A 22,424-nucleotide genomic window follows, 5' to 3' on the forward strand; every position below is an offset into this window, starting at 1 on the left:
GCAAAAGTTTTTGAAAAACTGCATCTGAAGAGACTTAGCAAAATCATAGAAGAAAGAAAATTAATCCCAAACCATCAGTTTGGCCTTAGAAATAATCATTCCACTATAGACCAAGTTCATAGAATATCGGATGTAATAGAAAAAGCATTAGAAGAAAAACAAGTATGTTCAGCTATTTTCTTAGTTGTTGCTCAAACTTTTGACAAGGTTTGGCATGAGGGACTTGAGTACAAACTGCAAATTGATCTTCCCAGGCAGTACTTTGAAATATTAAAATCGTACATCTCAGACCGATAATTTAGTACGATCAAGAATGCTCGGAATTTAAGAAAAAAGAAGCCGGCGTACCACAAGGAAGTGTCCTATGTCCTACCCTGTATTTACTATACACAAGGTATATATCAGTTGGTAATCACACCATAATGGCTACTTTTGCAGATGATACCGCAATTTTGGTACCCGACAAATGTGTCTCTAAGGCAGCAGTAAAACTACAAAATGCCGTCGACACAGTGAGAGCTTGGACCGAAAAACGGCGTATCAAACTCAATAAAACAAAATCTTTACATATAAACTTTACAAATAAAAAGATAAACAATATTCCAATATTCGTTAATAATCAAGCTGTACCCTACACTAATATGGCCAAAACACCTTGGAATGGCTTTGGATGCAAAGCTTAAGTGGAAAGAGCACATCAAAAAGAAAAGAGAAAAACTAAACTTGAAATATAGAAAAATGTACTGGTTGCTTGGTAACATCTCTGATTTATCAATCCAAAACAAAATAATGCTGTATAATCAAGTACTAAAGCCTGTTTGGACCTATGAAATCCAATTATGGGGCTATACAAAGAAAACAAATACCGAAATCATCCAAAAATTCCAAAACAAAGTCCTTCGTGGAATAGAAAAATCGGAAGTCGATTCTTCAAGATTGGTCCTGATGAAGAGTTGGTTTTAGTGGTTAAGAGTCCCACATTACTTCGTGTCGAATACTGCCAAGTGTCTTTTGAAGATTTCCTCCTGTCAACAAAAAAAAAATCTCCAAAACAATGTTGTACAACGAAAAACAACGTTTTTGAAATCTAGTAAAATTTTGAGAAAAATCAAATTGATTGAAAAAAAACCACCCACGCAATTTTATTTGAAGTCGATATCTCTTCTGGTTCTTGAGCTTTGGGCGGCGTTAATAACGACGACGTTAATAATCTACAAACCTTTTAAGCATTATCAGTGAGGGTCGCATCCCAACCTCTTTTTTAAATTAAATTTATCATTGATTTTTTTGGCATGGTTTTAAAAAATAATAAGAATTAGTTTTTTCAATTAAAACAAAAAATTAAGTTTATTAACAAAACCAAAATGTATGCATAACAGACACGATAAAAAGTTGTATATTTTTTACTATTTTTTTACTGATTTCATAAACCCTAAATTAAATGTATACATTGATGTTTCGAAAGAAATTCTCCACGACAAAATTACACTTTGAAATGGCAACGAGTTAAAGCGACAAACAGATTGGTTTTTAAAAAAAATTGTCAACGTCAAAAACGGTAGCCAAAACTTTTGCGAACTATAGCAGAGTATCAAACAATGGAATGTATCGATTCTTAAAACTTTTGGTATGTCATTAATTGAAACACGCAGCATGTTGTGTGAGTCAAAGTCTATAAAATGTTTTCATTTCACAGAAATTATCTTGCCCAATACATAGTTATTTGCTTCCGGGAACACATAACAAATGGCCATATGTCACTTTTCCGAAGTGACAATTATTTTGACTTTAGTGAAAAACGAGATTGTCAGAATCGAATAAATTTACTTTCACTGTCTAAAAATCGTTGAAAGTTGTCTCAATCAGTCACAAAAAAAAGAACAAACTCCAAACTAAATGTAACCACTTTATTAGTTTAGCTAAATGACAGTTAAGGTCACACACTTCCGTGTATCTCGATTCTATTTAATTCAACTCTCTTTAATCATCAGTTAATAAATTAAGAATATTATTCAGAACATTTAATTTGTATACGCAACAACACGCATCAATTTGTAACCATGAATTTATGTGAAATGAAGGCATAAACATTTTAACAAATTAATGCCTCAGTTAAATGCACACAGGGGTAACCCTTAAGAATATATCACTCATGGCAAGGACGAATGACATGACATCAATTTGCTTATTTTATGCCCTCGAATATTAAACCACAATCCGCAGATTTATTTTTGTACGAACGTTCATAAGTGTAATCAAAGCAAATGGAATGTACCGCTTTTAGGCATTTTGTACGTCTGGAAGTAGATACTTTCCTCCCTCCATTTTGGATTTTTTCTTTGGTTTGGTTTGAAATAAATCCTTTTGAGCTTAAAATGAATGACACAGACTATAAGGATTCACTCTTGCAAAACATCCCAACATCACTGTTTGTTAACCTTATATTTCTTATTCGTAAACCTACTCACCAGCATTACTGTTATCATAGGCATCTGTTGTGGTCCTCTGGCGTATTCGAGAAATTCATCCCTTGTACAGTTGAAATGAATACCACTGGGGTCACATCTATTATACGTGTCATCGTCCTCATTGTCCAGCAGCATACCGGAACTGGAATCATCATCATCATCACTTCCATCATTGCTGCTATTATAATTCCGAAAGGCCGTTTTATTGCCGAGCAACGATGTAAATGTCGCTGCCTCCAGGGATAAATTTCCTCTAAAATTTGTCGTTGACAAGGACGAGGGTGAAACCCATCCGGAGCCGATGAAAGCTCCCGATGACATTGTCGTTGTTGCATTTTGAATTATAAATTCTGTCAGATTTGCAGACTGCATGAGACCTGAATCGATCATTTTGTATAGGCCAGGGTCACCTATGAATTGCGGTTGGGCAGACGTGTGAGCTGATGTGGAGTTATTTCCACAAAATCACTCTTTTTCTTCTTAGAATTTCATTTTGAATTAATTCCACATTCTTGTTTTCTGTTGGTGTTTATTTTTTACTGCTAAATGCTGAGTTAAGTCCGTTGGAAGGTAAATCACACTAGCGTCGGCGACGGAAAGGAGGAGAAAAAGCTGACTTAATTAAATTTACAATAGCACACCGAAACCAGGAGGAGTAAAATATAAAAGTAAAAACTTCGGAGGAATGGAATGACCGAAAATAAAATCCTTGGGATACACTTTGTCATATTCTGCGTGTCAAATTCCTGAATTTTTATAGTTCTTTTCAGTTATAGGGACTTTAAGCGAGTTTATCGTTCGATTTAGGTTTCTCTGGAAAGCGTAGTTTTCTTCGGAGACTATAAACTTAAGAGACCAAAAAGCAACCGTTTCGTTTGACGACACGGACGCGCCAATGTTCATGGGAACATCTAGATACAGTTATTATTTTTTTGTATTTCTTGGGGATTGGGATTTGATGCTGATGAGCTTAGCGCTGCTGGGTGGTTGTTTTCGTTCTTATTCACGTTTGCGTTCCCGTCTTTTAACTTCTCTAAGTTTGTAGGATCTCGTAGTTTTCGTCTTTGGTCGCTTATCTTTTATTCGTGATGTGAACACAAGATAGAGATATAGACTAACTTGGATAAAGTTATCTTCCAGCAGCCAGCGTTGAGCTTGAGATGAGTTACCATTGTTTGCTTATGATGTAGAGTGTTTTATCTTGGCTGAATTGTTTTTTTTTTGGAATATTTTCAATCTTATCTCGTCTCATTTGCCTGCAAAGATTACAAACAAAATTATAATATTAAATAATTAGGTAGTTTTTTGTGTGTTTAATGTTTGAGTATTATAAAAAGATTGTTAAGTAAGTACAAGTTAGACTTTTTATTTAATTAAGAATGAGAATGACGAATATAACAAACTTAGGAGGTGTTTATTTAAATTAAAAAGAACCGACGTCAACAGTTTTTCAAAAAAAAAATACATATTATAAGCTTACATTAAAGGTGAGTTAAGAACAAAGTTGTGTATGTATATTTGCAAAAAGTAAATCATTAATAATTTATTTGTTGAGTAACAATTTTAGGGATGAACTCATACTTTGTGTTGTTTTTTTCAACAGCTGATTTTGATTCACTATTTTTGAAGTATTGAATTTAAGCAGTGAAATTCTACAATCTACTTTAGACTAAGTGTCCAATTTTGAAAATACTTAAGTTTTGACATCTTATAATTTAAAGTATTTTTACTTGAAAGATAAAATATAATAGCGGAAGGGAGATAAAATAAGTCACGTCTAAAAAAATGGTATAAAGTAAATATCATGTTTGAATCTAAAATCGTGTTGGTGCTCCAGCTTTAAACTTTAAAATGATGGTGACAAGAACATTATTAGCTCGATTGCATCACTCATCATCAAAATTCTGGTGAAGTTTTTTGTCTGAACCTTTTTTTACAGTTATTTTAATGGTGAAGTACGAATAAACGTTCTTTGGCCGAACAACGTGAATGAGGATTGACTAACCACACTTTATTTTTCCATGTCATTGCAATGTTCATAAATTTAAAAGCGATACACATCGACACCTTTTTTCCAAACCCTTCCCTTTTCCTAATGCTCACACTGAGTCTTTGTCATATTAAAAATATATAACACCCTTTGAGTATTCACTAATTGTAAGCAATCAAAAAATTAATATATTGAACTTATCTTGAGAAGGATTATACGAACACAAAGATTATTATTTCAAGGGGGATATATGTCTAAGAACTATTTCAAAAAAAACTGTCTGATATAGTTTTCATATAGTCTAAAGTCTTTAGCTTTTGCCACATTTGTTATGTAGAGTTTTGAGCCTTCCTTTTAACTTTTGTTTTGGATCAAGACTAAATTATAAACTTTTTAAATTTCTTTCGTGGGTCAGATTGGAAAATAATTTGTTGGTAAGTTCGACGTGAGTCAGATTAACAGGTTATCTCACGACGAGATTACCTATGAAATTGAAATCGAGGTTTGATTGTCGGAACGGTCCAATAAATGAGAAAGTCTCTTAAGACAACGCTTAAGTTAGAACGTAGGAATTATTTGTAGCATGCATCATATCCTTTCACTTTCGAAGAGGATTTGATGGCAGTTGAAAAGAAATTGGTCGAGATAGGGAAACTTCTAGAGAATCCCCCGAAGTCGGAAACTTTGGCTGAGTATTTAAAAATTTTGACGAAATTGGAATGGTGCTTGCGTAGGTTAGATGGGAGCACTCCTGAAAATGAAAGTCAGGATAAAACAAAGCTTGCCATGAAACATAAGGTGATTATGAGCATGTCGGTATTAGAGAGGGATGATGAGTAGGATATTGAGGAAGAACAATTTTTAAGGGAAAAAGAGAGGTATCAACAGAGAAACGCAAACAAGCAATCTATCAATCAATTACGAGTACTTACAACCATTGAAACAACTCCAGAGGGTTTAGACTGAGCCTCAATGATCTTCTAACAGAAACTGTGTTTTTATGTTTTTCTAACTCCTCTTCAAACAAAAATCTTGCTGTAATACTGAACATTTTTAACTTCACATAGGAAATTATTGTAATGGATCCGATTTGTCGAATTGAAAATTTTTAAATTTCTCGGTGTTTCAAGGTCCCTAGAGTCGAAATAAAAGATTTCCGTACGTCCGTACGTTCGCGACATATTCTTCATCGTCCAAAGCTCAAAAACCAGTAGAGATATCGACTTAAAATAAAATGATATACAGAAAGATGCAGAAAGGACTCTGAAACAAATTGAATGGGTGGTTTTTTAAAATAGCAATTTAAAAAGAAGTTGGTTAACCCTAAATATTTTACGAACCAATAACGTAAGAGACTTGAATTCAATTTAATATTATATATTGTGACCCAAATCCAACAAAACATATTTTTGGAAAAAAATTTAAAACATATTTTTGGAAAAAAAAATGCAATTAACGGTTTGTTTTATAAATCAAAAAAAGTGAACAAAAATAATTGTCACCTCGAAAATTTTAATAACAAAAAATCATTTCATCTCCAAAACAATTCTGTTCAACGACAAATACCGTTTTTAACATCTGGTAAAATATTAAGAAAAATCAGAAAAAACTGCCATTTTTTTATAAAAATAAGAACCTAAAAAAAACATTACTCAAAGTTAGTAAAAATTGAATCTCTACTCAAATATCTTTTTAAAAAGTTGAGATTATGGCTTCAAACTTATTTTATCTTATTCGAAATATTGTTTTTAACATTCAATTAAATTTGGAGGAAAATCAAATTGACAGTTTTTTCTACAAAAAATAAAAACTTAAAAAAAATTTTTACAAAAGTTGGTAAACAGTGGATTTCGAGTCAAATGTCTTTTCAAAAACTTGAAATTATGGCTTCCAACTAATTTTTTACTTATAAGAAATATTGTTTTCAACATTCGGAAAAATTTTGAGAAAAATCGAATTGACGATTTTTTTTTACACAAAATAAAAACCCAAAAATAAAACAATACCAAATTTCGGCAAAAATTTACTTTCGACTCAAATAGCTTTTCAAAAATTAAAACTATTATCTTCAAACTTATTTTACTTCACAAAAAATATTGTTTTTGATATTATAACTGTCCGTTTTTTCATAAAAAAAATAAAATCTACAGATAATAGTACGCAAATTTGGTAAACAAAAATTTTCGAATAAAAATCTTTTAAACAAAAGTAGATTTTGAAATCAAACTATTTCATCATATGCAAAATATTGTTTGTTTTTTTTCAAATGTTTTAGAATTATTGATCTGATAACTTTTTTAACAAAACACGACATCTTTTTAATTTAATCTGCTTTCAAAAGCATTTATTTATGCATAAATTTCAATTTCAAAATGTTTGTTTTCCTTTTCTGAACTTTTTGTTTACATTCTTGCATTCTTGTGTAAAACACTTCAGAACAGCTGTTTCGGACATCCAAAATGCTCAAATTAACATTTTCTTTCGGAGAATTCGGAATAGGAGAATTTTACTCTCAGAAGAGAAAACCCAACGGTTATTTGTTTTCCCTTACTTTGTCTTATTTAAAAGTCCAATTTCCTTTGACTTTTTCCAACATTTGTGGATGTGTATCAAAAATAACGCTACTAATTTTGTCTTTTAAGTGGTCAACCGTTTCAGGCTTATCAGCGTAGATTAGAGACTTCATATATTACCACAGAAAATAGTAAAGCAGTGCTGCGTTAGTTCGCACAAACTTGGAGACCAACTCACGAATCCGTATTCAATAACTTTTAACTTTGCGGCTACCAAACATTTCCTTCAATAAATCGTGGTACGAGCTGCGATGAACAAAAACTTTAGTAAATATGGCTCCACAGCGGTCACCATTGTCTGTAACGTTCTGACCAGCATTACTTTTTAAGAAGTGACCCTTGCTTAAATTCTCGAAATGCCGAACCAAACTAAAAATAAATCACTTGATACCTGACAAAATGGCTGTGAATTAAAACAGTGGTGCCTAGCAATAGTATCATCTGTTATTTCGGACTTATTTGTTACAGTACTTTTTAATTTGAATAAAGTCAAAGTTTCTTATCCTTGAAATGACTTTGTGAGAAAGATAATTCTTATTTATTATTTTAATAATTAAATTCTATTTTAAGATACCTCGAAACTTTTCATACTTTCTAACTAAAAAAAAATATTTACACTCATAATAATAACAACAATTGTTCATGAATAAATATCTGCAAGGTACTTGCAGACGTCAAATAAGATGAACATAATAATCTCAAAAAAAAAATCAGAATCCGTAAGTGGGTGTTTTTGAGCCATTTTTGGATGTGGAATTTTTGCAGTTGTTTACACCTAAAAAGCTTTAATTAAATATTTTTTTTTGTTTAAAGATAAGATTAAATGAGAAAAGAATGGACTATAATTTATGGCAACGAAAGTTACCAATGCGTTAATATATGTAGATATACTATTCTACCCACATATAAAAGTTGTTAAAAATTCAGCAAAATAGACAAACAAAAATCAAAAATGTCTCTGCTCATTTACAATTTTAAATATCAGATAATTATTAAGAACATTAAATTAAAAAAGAGGACTTTTTCCAATACCTTGAAATGTAGACAATTTTCAGTAAATAAATTAAAACAATTATGTCATGTGGCTTGAAATAAAATAAAATAAAATAAAATATAGTAAAAACTATATATAAAAACTAAAAATGGAACATTAAACACTTAATAAGTGCAATGGAATTGTTTAGTCTTGCAAAACAGATTTCCTGATTAGTCTGTTCACCATACTGCGTCATTGATATTATGACTTTGACAGTTCAGTCATTGAGTTTAGGATGCGTTCACAGTAAAAGATCAAAATAAAATAGTCTATGAAATAAAAACATTTTAAAACTAATGCACTGATTTGCCTTTGAAATTAAATTAAATCTTCAAAATGACATCGATGCAATATTGTTTCTCAAGAAGTTGTCATACACATGAAATTCCAAAAAAAAAAACTATAAATCCCAAATCTATTTCCCATTGCGTGGTCATTGAAAAATAGAAAATATATATTATTTGCTTCAATCCAAAGAGAAATTTAAATTTTATATCTTGCGTCTACATCTGACTTTATATTTTTAGGTTTTGAAAAAGTTGTTATAATATTCATGAATTCAAAAAGTTTCATCGCAAATATCATCATAACGGTGAAAGTATATTTTATCATTAAAATCCACACATTTCTTGGAATTCAGATTAAGAGAAATAGGATAAGTCTGCAGAAATCCATATGCAAAGGCAAACATAAATATAAATGTATATTCGTACATAAAGTTACCACTTAGCACAACCATCACTATCACTATACGTAAATTTGAAAAGTGAAAAAGTTTTCAAAATACATACATACGAACAACAAACATACACAGAATATTTCAAATAGAACTTAGAACAAAAGTGGGAAAATTCGTACAAACTTTAAACCCTTAAAATGTATAGAATTAGAAGACTACAACAGATAAAGGTGGTAAGGTACAAGCATAAAACAAATTAGTTCATTAAAATTAATTGCAATATCATCCCATCTAAATCTCTAGTTATGGTTTTACATGCTCAAAAAAACAAAACAAATGCAGTCTGTATTTTTTGTATTTGTATTTTTTTGCTGATGTATGCGCGAAGAGGATCCTTGTAAAATGTATCGCCTTAGGAAAAATGTAACTGCAAGAGTTAAAATTCCATTACCATTAATATTGTATGTGTAGCTTAATCTTGTTATTTTGAAAAAATAAAGAAAACACAGTAAGACATATTAAGATAATAACGTTGTAATTAGTATGTCTTGCCTTGCAACTTTAATGTACGAACGTATCCTCATCCCGCTTTTTTCTTTATCCTTTGTTAAGTGTTGCAAATTAAATAGAAAGTATACACCTTTAAAGATAATTTGAATCAATTTACGCCCTAAAGGAATTTGTCATTGTTCTTCGTCATCGTCATCGTCATCGTCGTCGTCATATCTTTTAATAAAAAGCTCATTATGAATGGAAAGAGGAATGTAAAAAGTTTGATTTTCACCTTGGAAAAAGTAAAAACAAAATCTCTGAAGTGTATCCTTACAATCCTGACAGGAAAAAGGATGACAAGGTGTTGTAATTTTTCAATTCGCATGACATTATATGCATGAATGTTTTCTAAGTCATAATTTGAGGTGAGAGGGATTGGATGACTGAGCGTAAGTAAGTACATATTTAAGTTTTTACAAGTGCACATATATTACTTTGGAAAAATATGTTCGCACCATACCCTTGCATGGGTTTATAACTCATAGCTAAGATTTTAGGAATAAACCAAATGTGTTTTTCAATAAATTGATGGTTAAGCGTATGACAACTTACGATGTATTTTTTGATCGATATGTTGCAGAAATTCGGAAGCGTTACTCTAGCTTTAAATGATTCATGGTTTATTGACAAATTTTTGCAAAAGAAATCAAGGGAAGTTCCAGGTTTTTAATAAGGGGCACCGTTTAGAAATATTCTTTAAAATTCTGGAAAGGAGGCTGACAAAAAATAAGAAAAGATCCTGTGATACGACCCACACTGATAACTTCCCATCCCTTCTGTTGTCTTGCTTAAAAGGTTTGTAGGTTTTCGTGTTTTGTTAAAAAAGTTGTCAATTGAATTATTCTTAAAAAATTTAAAACCACCAACACTATTTTTCATATAATTAAATATGTTTTGAAAATCTAGTTTTTTTAAATAGATATTTAGTCGAAAACAAATTTTTACCAATTTTAGTAGCATTTCTTAAATTTTTACAAATTGGATGAACGAAATTAATTTGAGAGATATCAAGAACCAAACATCAATTTTTACCAAATTTTCGTACTATTTTTTGTAGGCTTTATTTTTTATGAAAAGACGGAAGGTTAGATTTTTATAAAAAAAAAACTAGTGAATATCGAGAAAAATATTTTCTGTGAAATAAAACGTTTGAAGACAATATTTGAGTCGAAAGTAAATTTTTACCAAGTTTTAATATTGTTTTTTTCTTATTTTTTTGTAAGAAGACTGTAAATTCGATTTTTCTCAAAACTTTACTTTAAAAACAATATTTCTTACAGATGAAAATTAATTGGAAGCCATAATCTCAAGTTTTTGAAAAGATATTTGAGTCGAAAATCAATTTTTTGTAACTTTTGTTAAATTTTTTGTTTATGTTTTTATTGTTTGTGAGAAAACTGTCACTTTGATTTTGCTAAAAATGTTTGCAAAAGTTGAAACCAATATTTTAAAAATATAAAAGCAGTTCAAAAGCCAATATCTCAAATCATTAAAAAGATGTTTGAATAAAAAGTCAATTTTTACCAACTTTGAGTAATGTTTTAATTTTTATGTAAAAAACTTTATTTTACGTTGCACAAAATTGTTTTGAAGATGAAATCATTTTTTATTCGTAAAATTTTCGAGGTGAAAATTTTTTTCAGTTTTTTGTTTTATAATTTATAAAAAAACCGTTAATTGGATTTCTTCCAAAAATGTTTTTGTTTTGGATCACGTTACGATATAAAATGTATAATATATAATTGAATTCAAGTTTTTTTAGGGTTAACCAGAATGTTCAATTTTTTTTTTAAACTGCTCTGGTAAAAAATTCGCCAACGCAATTTTCTTGAGAGCCCTTTCTGCATCTTTTTGCTTTATTATTTGTATAACAAAATTTATTTGAAATCGATATCTCTTCTGGTTCTTTAGCTATGGACGACGAAAACGTAAACGAACGTACGGACGTACGAACGCACAGACGTCTTTCTAAAAATCTTTTATTTCGACTCTAGGGACCTTAAAACGTCGAGAAAAAGATCTTACTTTAGTAATTCAAAGCATTACTAATGTTTTTCAAGATTTTCAATTTTATGTTTTTTTATTAGTTTTTATTAGCTTTTTTGGTGAAATAATTATTGAAAACTCTCCAGATGAAATCTTTGCATGTACAACTAAACTGTGTGAGTTTTATGGCTCATAGAATCGCCCTGGACCCTTCATATTACTCAAAAGTTGATGAATTTGTCAAGCCCAAATGGAATGGACTGGGATTTCTGATTCGTATTGTGTTCTTTGTCCAGTATTTACTTTTAGCAACAAAGTGAAAACCACTTCGTTCTCAACTATTAAACCATAGACAAGAAACATCGAAACTTCTTATGCAGCTAAAAAACACCCAATATTACCAGTATTGCGTTGTTATATAAAATGTTTGTTATTATAAAGTAAAATTATTTCATTAATTTTTGCTCAAACGAAAACTTTACATAAATTCATTGTTTTCATATCAATTTAAAAACAAAATCATCTAACATTTTATTTGAAAATTCTTTTTCCTCAAATTAAAAAGCACAGTACACGTGTGAAAACAATATTCCACCTCTATAAATAAATGTTTTATTCCCAATTAAATTAAGATATTTACTTTGAGCAACATTATTGAAGAAAGTTAGTCTCTTTGTTTGAATTAAACAAAAAAAAAATAGATCCGCAGTTAAAATTTAATTGGTATAATTTCTGACTGTTTGCTATAGAAAAAGTTTTATAAAAGATTTACTTTGACCAAGTGAAATTTTGTTTTATTTTTATTTTTCTCATCTCGTTAAAAGTATTTATTTAACAGGAAAAGAATTCAATTAGACTTTATTTTTAATTTTCTGAGTAAAGCAAAGTTTATTTCTCATCAAAAGTTTAAATAAAAAATTAATCTTTTACAACAAAAATGTTGGTTTGTTATCAAGAGGAATAACTTTGTTACTTGTTACACAAAAGCTAAGAAAATACACATAAATACAAAAATTACAATAAAAAGGAATTTTGAGGGTATTTTTTTTGAGGATATTATTTGTTGTTCGGTAAAATCCTGTTTCCTGCAACGTATCATTTCTGGATTCAAGAAAAAATCTCATAATTATAGGAATTTGAAAGGATTCAAAGAAATAATATTACGTTTGAAGATAATTTTTTCTATATTCAGCATTTTGAAAAAAGTTAGAAAAAAATATTTACACCTGAAGCGTAGCATTTTGGTATATCAAAAAGGATTAACCCAGTTTCATGCCCTCGAGCACATCTAACTTCTTAAAATTAAAAGGTCACGAACATACAGGAATGACTTACATATTTGATAAGGATCTTTTTTTTTGTGGGAAATCTATTTGGACAACACGTGTATTCACATCTGCCTTAAATACATTTTAAGAGGTCTGATAAATTGTTGGCTGTTAAGGACACGAAAAGAAGAACCATGAACATGACATTAATACATAATGTAATCTTTTAATGCGTTGGTTTTCTATTTCCTGGTTACATTAGTAATTGAATGACAGGACATTATCTCGTGTTCCAAGAAATAAATATTTAATATAAATTTTTTTCGTATTTTAATTTCTTATGTTGATGTTTGAAATTAGTTTTTAAGTTCAGTAAATTCAGTTTCCGGGCATTTGAAAAGTTAGATTTTTCTTAGTTATCATATAACTCATAGTTTGGGGGTTTTAAATACATGAGTCAAAAGGTTTTAAAGTTTTACAGACATTTAAGAAACTGTCCTACTTTAAAACTTTGTAGTCATAAGTGAAATAAGACATTGGATATTATCCTTAGCTGAAAAAAATTAAATTAAGTGGAGCAGGACTTACACTTACACTGATAAGTTCCCATTGAAATCATTAGAAATTTAAAAATTAAGTTTTTAGAAATACGCCTAATTTTAATTTAAGGTACTTTAAAAAGCAATGCTACCAGTAAAAAGAGCTGTTTTCTCTAGATACATTTGAAAATGTATATACATTTTGTGTAATTTTCGTTAGAATTTTAATTTGAATAGAATTTTAAAAATGTCAGTTAAATTTTTCAAAAATGTATTATTCTAATCAATTTTTTATAAAAGTTTTTTTTCTTTAAGTTTTAATATTTAAAAAAAATAAATTAATTAATAAATTTGGGGCTACACATTTTAACTTTTTTACCAATCTCTGTGGCATCACTCTTAAAACAATGGATTTATATTCTAAAAACCCTGAAAGCTTAAAAAGTGTTTAAATTTTCAATCCGACAATTCTGACTCATGTAAATGATCTCCAAGTGTATTGAGAGTTAAAAATGCTATTTGAAGCTTTCAAAAACGCCTTGCACACGAGTTTTCTTTTAAGAGACTTTATTACAAAAATGTATTTAGTTACATTTTTTATAATAGAGTTCTCTCAGATATACCTCAACGGTTTCATTGAATATTTTTTTTTATGCAAAAACATTCAAGAAAGACAATGGATTTCTACTATTTTATTAACTATTCCAATTCACTCCAAAAAAAAAATAAGCTAAAATAATAATTTTATGTGATCGCAGTCGTGCTTCTTAGTTTTGCCCATACCTAATGTTCAAATTAATAAGTTGTTTAAATATCCACACTCAAAATTGAGTATATTTGTAATTCAGATATTTCAACATAACCTTTAAGGTAAAATTAAAAGGAAATTAACTACTCTCTAAAAATGTAAGGTACACTTAGGCGTATACGTACTTTTTTCTTTCAATGAATTTTAACGAATTGTTTCAAATGTGAGAAATACTTAAATATTTAAATGCAGTAAAGCGAGATAAATTAAATCGTTTTGTTTTTGTTTAATAATGTCTTCAGGACATGTAATACACTTTTGAAACATCCATCGTTCTTCCACAAAATATTGATTAATGACGAAATACCATAAAAAACTTTGTGATTTTGCCATTTAGTCAGCTTTCAGAAGATGCTTAACAAGAGCAAAATAAAGACAAAATGTAGGTTGCAACATACCAGAAAATGATCACTTATAATATACATCAAGTCTAGGAAAAACTAGAACAAACAAAATGAAAGAATTGCTTGATGAAGTTGCTGTTACAAATGGAGGATTACATCTTGTTCTTCTTGAACCTTTTACAAGCTGCACTATTGGAAAAATCTTAAGTTTTGTATTAATAGTTCAAAAATATATTCCATACATTTGTTTGAATTATTATAAGCTCCGTAAGACTTAAATTGTAAAATCATTTTGTTTGCAGAATATTCGAAACTTTTCAAAACATTTTCACACAGTTAATTTTTCAATCCACTTTTCAAAAACTAAGTTGATTGAAAAGCGATACATGTTTTATCCGTATAATATTCCAATTATTCTTTTCTCTCGGATTGTGTTCCTTAAAACTATATTTAATAATTTTATGTTGCTTTTCAAACAAATTTAAAATAGTAGTTATTGTTCTCAAAAGATTTCTGATTTAAAATATTTTTTTTAATAAACAAAAACGTAAATAATAAAAGTGGCATCCCTATAAAATATATTTCTTGTTGTTACTTCCATTTTGAATTGGAATCAACTTCAATGTACTTAATTTTTTGGAACAAATCTTTGTTTTTAAATTAAACTAAGAAAGAAGTCAAAAAACTTGTAAAGGGTCGAAAAACATAAATTGATTCGCTTACATTTTAAAATTTTGTATATAATTTTTATTTCTATTTTAATTAAATTAAATCTTCTCAAAAATATTATCAAAGGTTTGTTATACATTGATTTCTGTTCATTCCTAAATTTTTATACACAAATTATATTTGAGTTTTTTTTTTTTAAATATATTGTAAACTTTTAAAAATGTACATATATACAGATTTTATTGAATTAAAGTACAATTTACTTTACACACCAAAAATGTTTACAAAAATCATTATAGCATGGTAATTGCCGTTTGCCAGATCCACAACAAAACACAATGAATGTAAAAAGCTTTACTTTTAAATAGTAAAAAAGTTATTTACAATTTTTTAACCATAAACAGTTCATGATAGATTACAAATAATTTCAAACAATCAACAAACAACAATCATTTAATTCAATAAACTTATCACTTGATCTTCCAATAAAAAGTCTTTTCTGAATACATGTCAAGAAATGGATAGTATCTCCTCTTTCTAATAGGTTGCACTGACATATTACACTTTAGGGGTAAATCAGGTCTGTGTGGATTGAAATTTAAATATATTAGTTCACTACGTAGTCTGACCATCATAGAAATACGGATATTATTGAAATCTTTAAAATAGTCGTTCTCTGCAAGGCTATGATTTAATCTGTTGCAAGTTGTTCTGTGCAAGGAATTAGACGCATCAGCAATATATTCAGCCCTAAATTTTTCATCAACCTTTAAAATGATTTCATACAAGATGTTTTTAGCAGTTGTTAAACTGACATTCCTCAGCAAGATATTGCTACTCTCTATACCAATTCCTTTGATCTTGTATGCCTTTTATGGCCATTTTTTTCACGACCCTTTAATCATTCATTTTAAAAACGTTAAGCAAGAAGCCCGCTTGCAACTTCAATGTTTTTATAAACAAAGGAGAGTGACCCGTTTTAGCGTTATTACGTAGTTGGGCGTATTTTTCGGCAAATGAAATATTATTTTTATAAGTACGTAAGGAGTTTTTCAACCGAATTGTACTTTTTACATCCCCATACCTGCGATTCATATAAAAGTTTGCTCTCATCAACTGCTTCAAATACTTTGAATTTGCTACTATGTGCTATAAACTTATTCATGAAGCATTATTTCCAGGTCATATTAATAGAAATTTTAGCCTTAACTAATTTTTCCTTCAAGTGTTTATCCATATTTAAATAATTTGTTACAGTTATGCCAATATATTTGTATTCTGGCACACATTCAATATTTTCGTGATTATAGCTCCATTTTTCATTTGATGCATTACGTCTACCACACAACAACCATAGCCTTGGATTTATCTATATTAAATATTAAATTCCATAGCTGACAATACTGGTAAATCCTGTTAATCATGAGCTGCTGAGTTTCCGGTGATTGCGCAAACATAACCATATCATCTGCGAATAGAAGTGCCTTAATCCGCATCCCTGCGAAAATCACTCCACCCAACAGGTAGTCTTAAAGGTCATCAATAAATGTAAATAAAGTAGGACTTAATGTACAACTTTGTCTCACTCCCAATGAGGTTTCAGACCAGTCTGAGAGTTCTTCACTTGTCCGTACAGCCGTCCTTGTTCCGCTATAAAGGTGCTCAAGAACGCAACCAAACTTCAATGATATCCAAAGACTATACAGCTTATAGACTAGTGCACATCTATCGATTGTATCAAAAGCTGCTTTAAAATCGATAAAAATAAATACAGCTTTTTTTTGTTTCAAGGAATTCTCTGCCAAGCTCCTGAACATTAAAAAATTATCTATTGCTGAATATCCTGGTCTAAATCCAGCCTGGAACTCCCTCAGCAAGTTTCCGGTCTCAACCCAACTAACAAGACGCTTATGCATCATCGTTGTAAAAATCTTGTGAGACGCATTTAAAAGAGGAAATCCCTCTGTAGTGAGCTGCATCAAATAACGATCCTTTTCTTCCAACTCGCTAAATGTAAATGCACACTCCAGAGAGTCGATTACGAATCCAGGTGCTGCGAATTGCTACTTTATCGGCGTTATTACAGGATTTAAAAGATTCTTGAAATGGGAAAGCATTACATTTGAAGACAGTTTTGTGGGGAAAGTAAAACGTTTTCATTTCAGCTCCCTAGCCAGTTTCCAAAAATCAGCGGACCTTTTACAAGATGCTAATCAAAAATGTATATTCAAGATAGTATGTTGCAAAACAAATGTCAAAGACGTTAAATTTAAGATTTTAGTAGCATGTTGAATTTTAAATTACAATAGTCAAAATGATTTAACGGTTTTTAAGACCAAAAAGGACTTTCGCTACCCAATGTGATTGCCAAATGACATATAAATCGATCAGTTTAACAGAAAAACAAATAAATCATTCAACTGATTTCTGTTCCATATTTTTAACTTTCCATAGGAAGTTATTGTATTGGATCCGATTTGTCAAATTGAAAATGTTGACATTTCTCGACGTTTCAAGATCCCTAGAGTCGAAATAAAAGATTTTAAGAAAGATGTTGAATATCGACTCAAATATCTTTTCAAAAACTTGAAATTTAGGCTTCAAACTTATTTCATCTTATAAGAAATATTAATTTCAACATTCTGAAAAATGTTGAGAAAAATCGAATTGACCGTTTATTTTACAAAAACTAAAAACCTCAAAAAAATTATTAAAATTATTATTAAATATTGTTGTTAACATTCAGTTAAATTTTGCAAAAAATCGAATTGGCAATTTTTGTACAAAAAATAAAAAATCAAAAAAAACTTAACAAAAGTTGGTAAAAATTGATTTTCGACTCAAATATCTTTCACAAATTTGAAATATTGGCTTCAAACTAATTTTGTTCATAAGCAATATTGTTTTCAACATACAATAAATTTTTTGAAAACAATCTAATATACAGTTTTTTTTACAAGTTATAAAACTCTAAAAAAAAAAACAATACTAAAACTTGGTACAAATTTACTTCGACTCAAATAGCTTTTCAAAAATTAAAAATATTGGCTTCAAACTTATTTTATTTCACAGAAAATATTGTTTTCGATATTCAGTAATTTGTATTTAAAAATCGAACAGTCCGTTTTTTCATAAAAAATAAAATCTACAAAATTTGGTAGAAATTGATACGAGTGAAGACAAATCGGAAAACGGTTTGGGAAGTTATCAATGTGGGTCGCATCCCAGCCTCTTTTTTTGTTGAACTATCAAAATCTGACATAATGCAATCATACAACCTCTTAGCAGCTATAAATATGTTAACTTTTTATTGCTATAAACAACCATTAGAAAAAAACCGATTTCGGACTTCTTCAAGTTTTTTCGGATCTCTTTAACTGGTTCTTTAATCAAAGCTCTTTAAATTAACCCTACTTCACATGTACAGAATTGATTGTCTTGATTATTTCTATAAATATTTCTTACGACACTATCAAAACAAACATACACTACATATTTCCTCTTGCAAAACAAAATAGATAAGTGTATTTAAGGAGGTTTTTAGGCGTTGCGAAGCTTTAATAATGGAAACTTGTGACCTTGTGTTTTTCTTCTGAAATCACCACTTTAACAAATATAACCTTGAAAACTTTTTTTTTTCGGCTCCATTTTTTTACTTAAACATTTAATTTGAATATAATCCGACAAAAAAATCTTAATAATCATCAAATCAAGAAAAACTTTGTTTAAAATGGAAAAGTTTTTATTTGGATTTATATTATATGGATTTTCCTTTTTCGCATCGTATTTGCATACAATTAAAATCAATTGTTTTTTTTATTATGTAAAGTTCTTTTCCTTCTGATTATAAAATAAAATATCAATTATATAAGTATACCTAATCTAGATTATATGATAAGCTTTTAAGAGGTTATTTGTTTAGGATATGTATTGGGATTATCCATTAAAGTTTCTAAAGAAATAGCCAAAAAGTTACATAGAAAGGATACCTATTGTTTGTTTGAATAGTTCAAGTCATCAAATAACAATTCCTTAAAGTTTTAATTGAAAATGTGGCAGGAAAAGTCATTCGACGACATCCTTTGGCTTTAAATAGAACAGGGTCACAAATACACACAAAGGTGTAGGACTAAGAATTTATTCTCTTCCCATATCAAGAAAAAAAAAACAAAAAACTGAAAAGTGTTTATTCTTGTAACCTACAGACTTTGTGCGTTCCAAGGTTGGCCCTTCAAAGTTTCTAAGAGCACTAAGGGTTATTTTTATCGATTGATGGTATTTTGCCAATATGAATATCTTATCTACATGTATAAGTCCTATTAATAGAAATAGGTTGAATATAAGAAAGTGGTATCATAAAAGGTTTGAGAAAGTTCTTAAAGTCTGCAAATGACTGGACCATTTTTTCTTAAAGCTTTATCCCTTAAATTTAAGTGTTCAAAATTAATTAAACGGACCCTTTTCTTTGTATTGTTTAATAAAATCTACTTGGTTTTTGTTCTTCCTGTTTTAATTTGCTTTCGAAAATAATCAGCTGTTGGCTATAAACTTTTTTGTTTTCCGTCTCCTGATTTATTTGTGTATATTTCCGAACTCAATGCACGCAGAGGAAAAACCAATCTCGAATGTTATCATCTATTTTTCCTCTTTTTTCTTTTCAAATAATAAGAAATCATAAAAAGATGTGAGATAATTTATTGATTTCTTGATGTGGTGGATATATTAAATTTATGGGTCAATTTGTGGGGTTGGTTTGATAAAATATATAGAAATAGAAAACAAAACAAAATCAAAAAAAAAAACAAAACCTTCTCAAGTGGTGTGGAACAATATTAGTACCTATAGACTCTGAGGTTATCTATGTTTCTATTTCTAGGTTATATGGAATATACTCTTTTGAGACACTTGAGGGTGTTGTTTAAGATTTTTATAGACAAATAAAAATTGATGATAGCTTGAAGAAATTCGAGATAGAAAAGAGTAAATAAAGTCGTTGAGTATAAGGAGGTAATGAAAATTATTTTTTAGGAAAAATATAAGAATGGCATTCCTTGCACGAACAATTCAAAAACCTGAATTACAACCAGTACTAAAAAAAAGTTCAGGTTTAAGGTTGAAACAAAACAAAAACCAAATCAAGAGAAACAAAATATGCAACCAAAGTCTCCTTTATACACAATATACTATAGAATTTTATATATTTAATATAATTTATGTACGTAGGTACTTAAGTATTCTAGGAAAAAAATTAAGTAAAATATATTGTATTTTTTGTTTGTTAACATTGTTAATATATATCAACAATATTAAGGACTTAATATTAAGGAGCAATAAATATACGCAAATATATTATTTCAGTAGATTGCAAAGACAATTTTTGCTAATAAATTATTCCAAGAGCCTTTTATGAAACACGGATTTACTTTAGCAAAAAGAATTCATGAAAACATAAAATAATTTTGTATCCTATCAACAAAATAAAAACAAGGAATGGATAAGGTGTGTGTATCAAATACTCTGCGCTTCTTAAAAGTATATTCGCATTTCAATTTTAAAACGTGTCGTAAAATTCTTCCAAATTATATAAAGCAACAATATTTTTTTGAATATTGAAATTTTTTTATGCAGATGACACTTCCTGGTTCTCACCAAAATGTTGAATGGTAACGATATTTATAAAATTTTATAGTTATGATGTAATAAAATTTCAAGAACTTATGGACAATTTTCATGAACAGAAATTTAAGAGAATCAAAGCAAAAAATAGGAGAAGTAAGGTTTCCTTTCGAAAAAAGTACAAGTTTTGAATTGTACACAAATTTGGGACTGATAAGTTCAACGTCAATTGAAAGCAATTATTCGAGACTTCATCATACATTTTTAACTTCTCGTAGGAAGTAATTGTAATGGGTCCGATTTGTCAAATTGAAGATTTTGACATTTCTCGACGTTTCAAGGTCCGTAGAGTCGAAATAAAATATTTTTAGAGAGATGTCTGTGCGTGCGTCTGTGTACGTTCGCTACGTTTTTTTCATCGGGCATAGCTCAAGAACCAGAAGAGATATCGGCTTCAAATAAATTTTGTTATACAGCTACTTATATTGCATAAAGGGCTCTCAAGAAAATTGATTGAGTGTTTTTTTTTTACCATTGCAGTTTAAAATAAAATGCACGACTGGGTCGCACGAACTTGCTCCTGTATGCAAAGAGTCTGTTTAAAAAAGTACTTATATGAATTGTCAAAAAAACCGAACGATCTTTGTATATGAAAACCATAGTACTCTCATGAGCAGAAATTTTTAGGGCGACCAGATGCCGAGTCGTTGGCGTGGCGTTAGTTTTGAAAGTAGAGAAATTCAGCGGGAGCGAGAGAAAAATATTATTCCCATTCCCATAAGCAGCCAGCAGAATAAGGGAGATAATTAATTTTCGACCCAAAAAGTCAACAAAATTTCCTTCATTTTATTTGAGTCTATCCTCGTATATGTTTTCAAGAAAAGAGCTTCCATATGAAGGTTGATAAATTTGTTTTTGTTTTATTTATATCAATGTACTTTAATGTATCTAATAAGGGGATGAAACAAACTTTTGCATGCTTACGTCAGCTGTTTAGGATCTTTTACCGATATTTGTTTTTTTTTTACATTCACAAGTCTGCTTTTACTTGTGTACGATCTTTGTATATGAAAAATGGTTTCTATTATGTATAAAGCTACGATGCGATTCATATAGATTCAACTTGTTCCTTAAAAGCTTTTTTCCTTTAGATAGCTTTATTGTAATTTCATATTAGAAGAACCAGGATGGAAAATAAATAAGATAAGAAAGAGGCAGACCATGAATGTTTAAATTGTAAGGCGATCGCCTATTGGTTGTGTAGTTAGGTAGCAGGTAGATGTCTAAAACTACCATAGAATAGTTCACTTGGCGTGCTTAGCTTTATGCAGATAGATAGATAAGTTCATGTTTATGATTATAATGAAGGAATGTTATTGGTGGCTAGAAGGTACATACTACATTCCTTCTTTACTACAAGTTTTCAGCGCAAACATGGAGTTATTACGTTCAGTCTATTTTTTTCACTAAAGTTTTAAAAAACAAGCATACGAACAAGTACAAGAAATTGCTGTTCATGTGTTGTTAACAGTCAAGCTCTTGTGCGTTTTGGATTTTAGTTAAGAAGTGACACGTAAGCAATAAGCAGTAGTTGTAGAAGTTGTACGTAATACCTTTATAAATAGGTACCTACAATGTGTATGCGTTGAAAAAGTGATTCTAATAGAAAATACATATTCTCTCTCTGGCCAGTTTCTTTAACTTGTAGGTACTAAGTATTTATTTTTTTATATAGGCGAAGGCCAGTAAATAATGTGGGAAACAACCTTATTCGTAAGGAATAATATTTTAAAATCATATATATACAAAGTTACCAAGATAATACTTCTTGATAGACTCTTTAAAATAGATTGTTGATTAAATATATCATATAAATGTGTACCAAATGCATTAATT

At 29.5% G+C, this 22,424-nt stretch overlaps 1 protein-coding gene across 1 annotated transcript in view; it reads right to left on the reverse strand.

Moving 5' to 3' along the window:
* The window catches only part of LOC129948178 (neuropeptides capa receptor), an 87,807-nt gene extending 84,640 nt beyond the window's left edge, over positions 1 to 3,167 (reverse strand). Inside the window, exon 1 of the mRNA XM_056059058.1 lies at positions 2,469 to 3,167. Coding sequence (XP_055915033.1) covers positions 2,469 to 2,858 — 390 coding nt within the window. The 5' untranslated portion in view covers positions 2,859 to 3,167. The remainder of the gene's footprint in view (positions 1 to 2,468) is intronic.
* Between the last annotated feature and the right edge of the window lie 19,257 nt (positions 3,168 to 22,424).

Source organism: Eupeodes corollae, chromosome 2, assembly GCF_945859685.1.
Source record: "Eupeodes corollae chromosome 2, idEupCoro1.1, whole genome shotgun sequence".
In the NCBI taxonomy this organism is placed as follows: domain Eukaryota; kingdom Metazoa; phylum Arthropoda; class Insecta; order Diptera; family Syrphidae; genus Eupeodes; species Eupeodes corollae.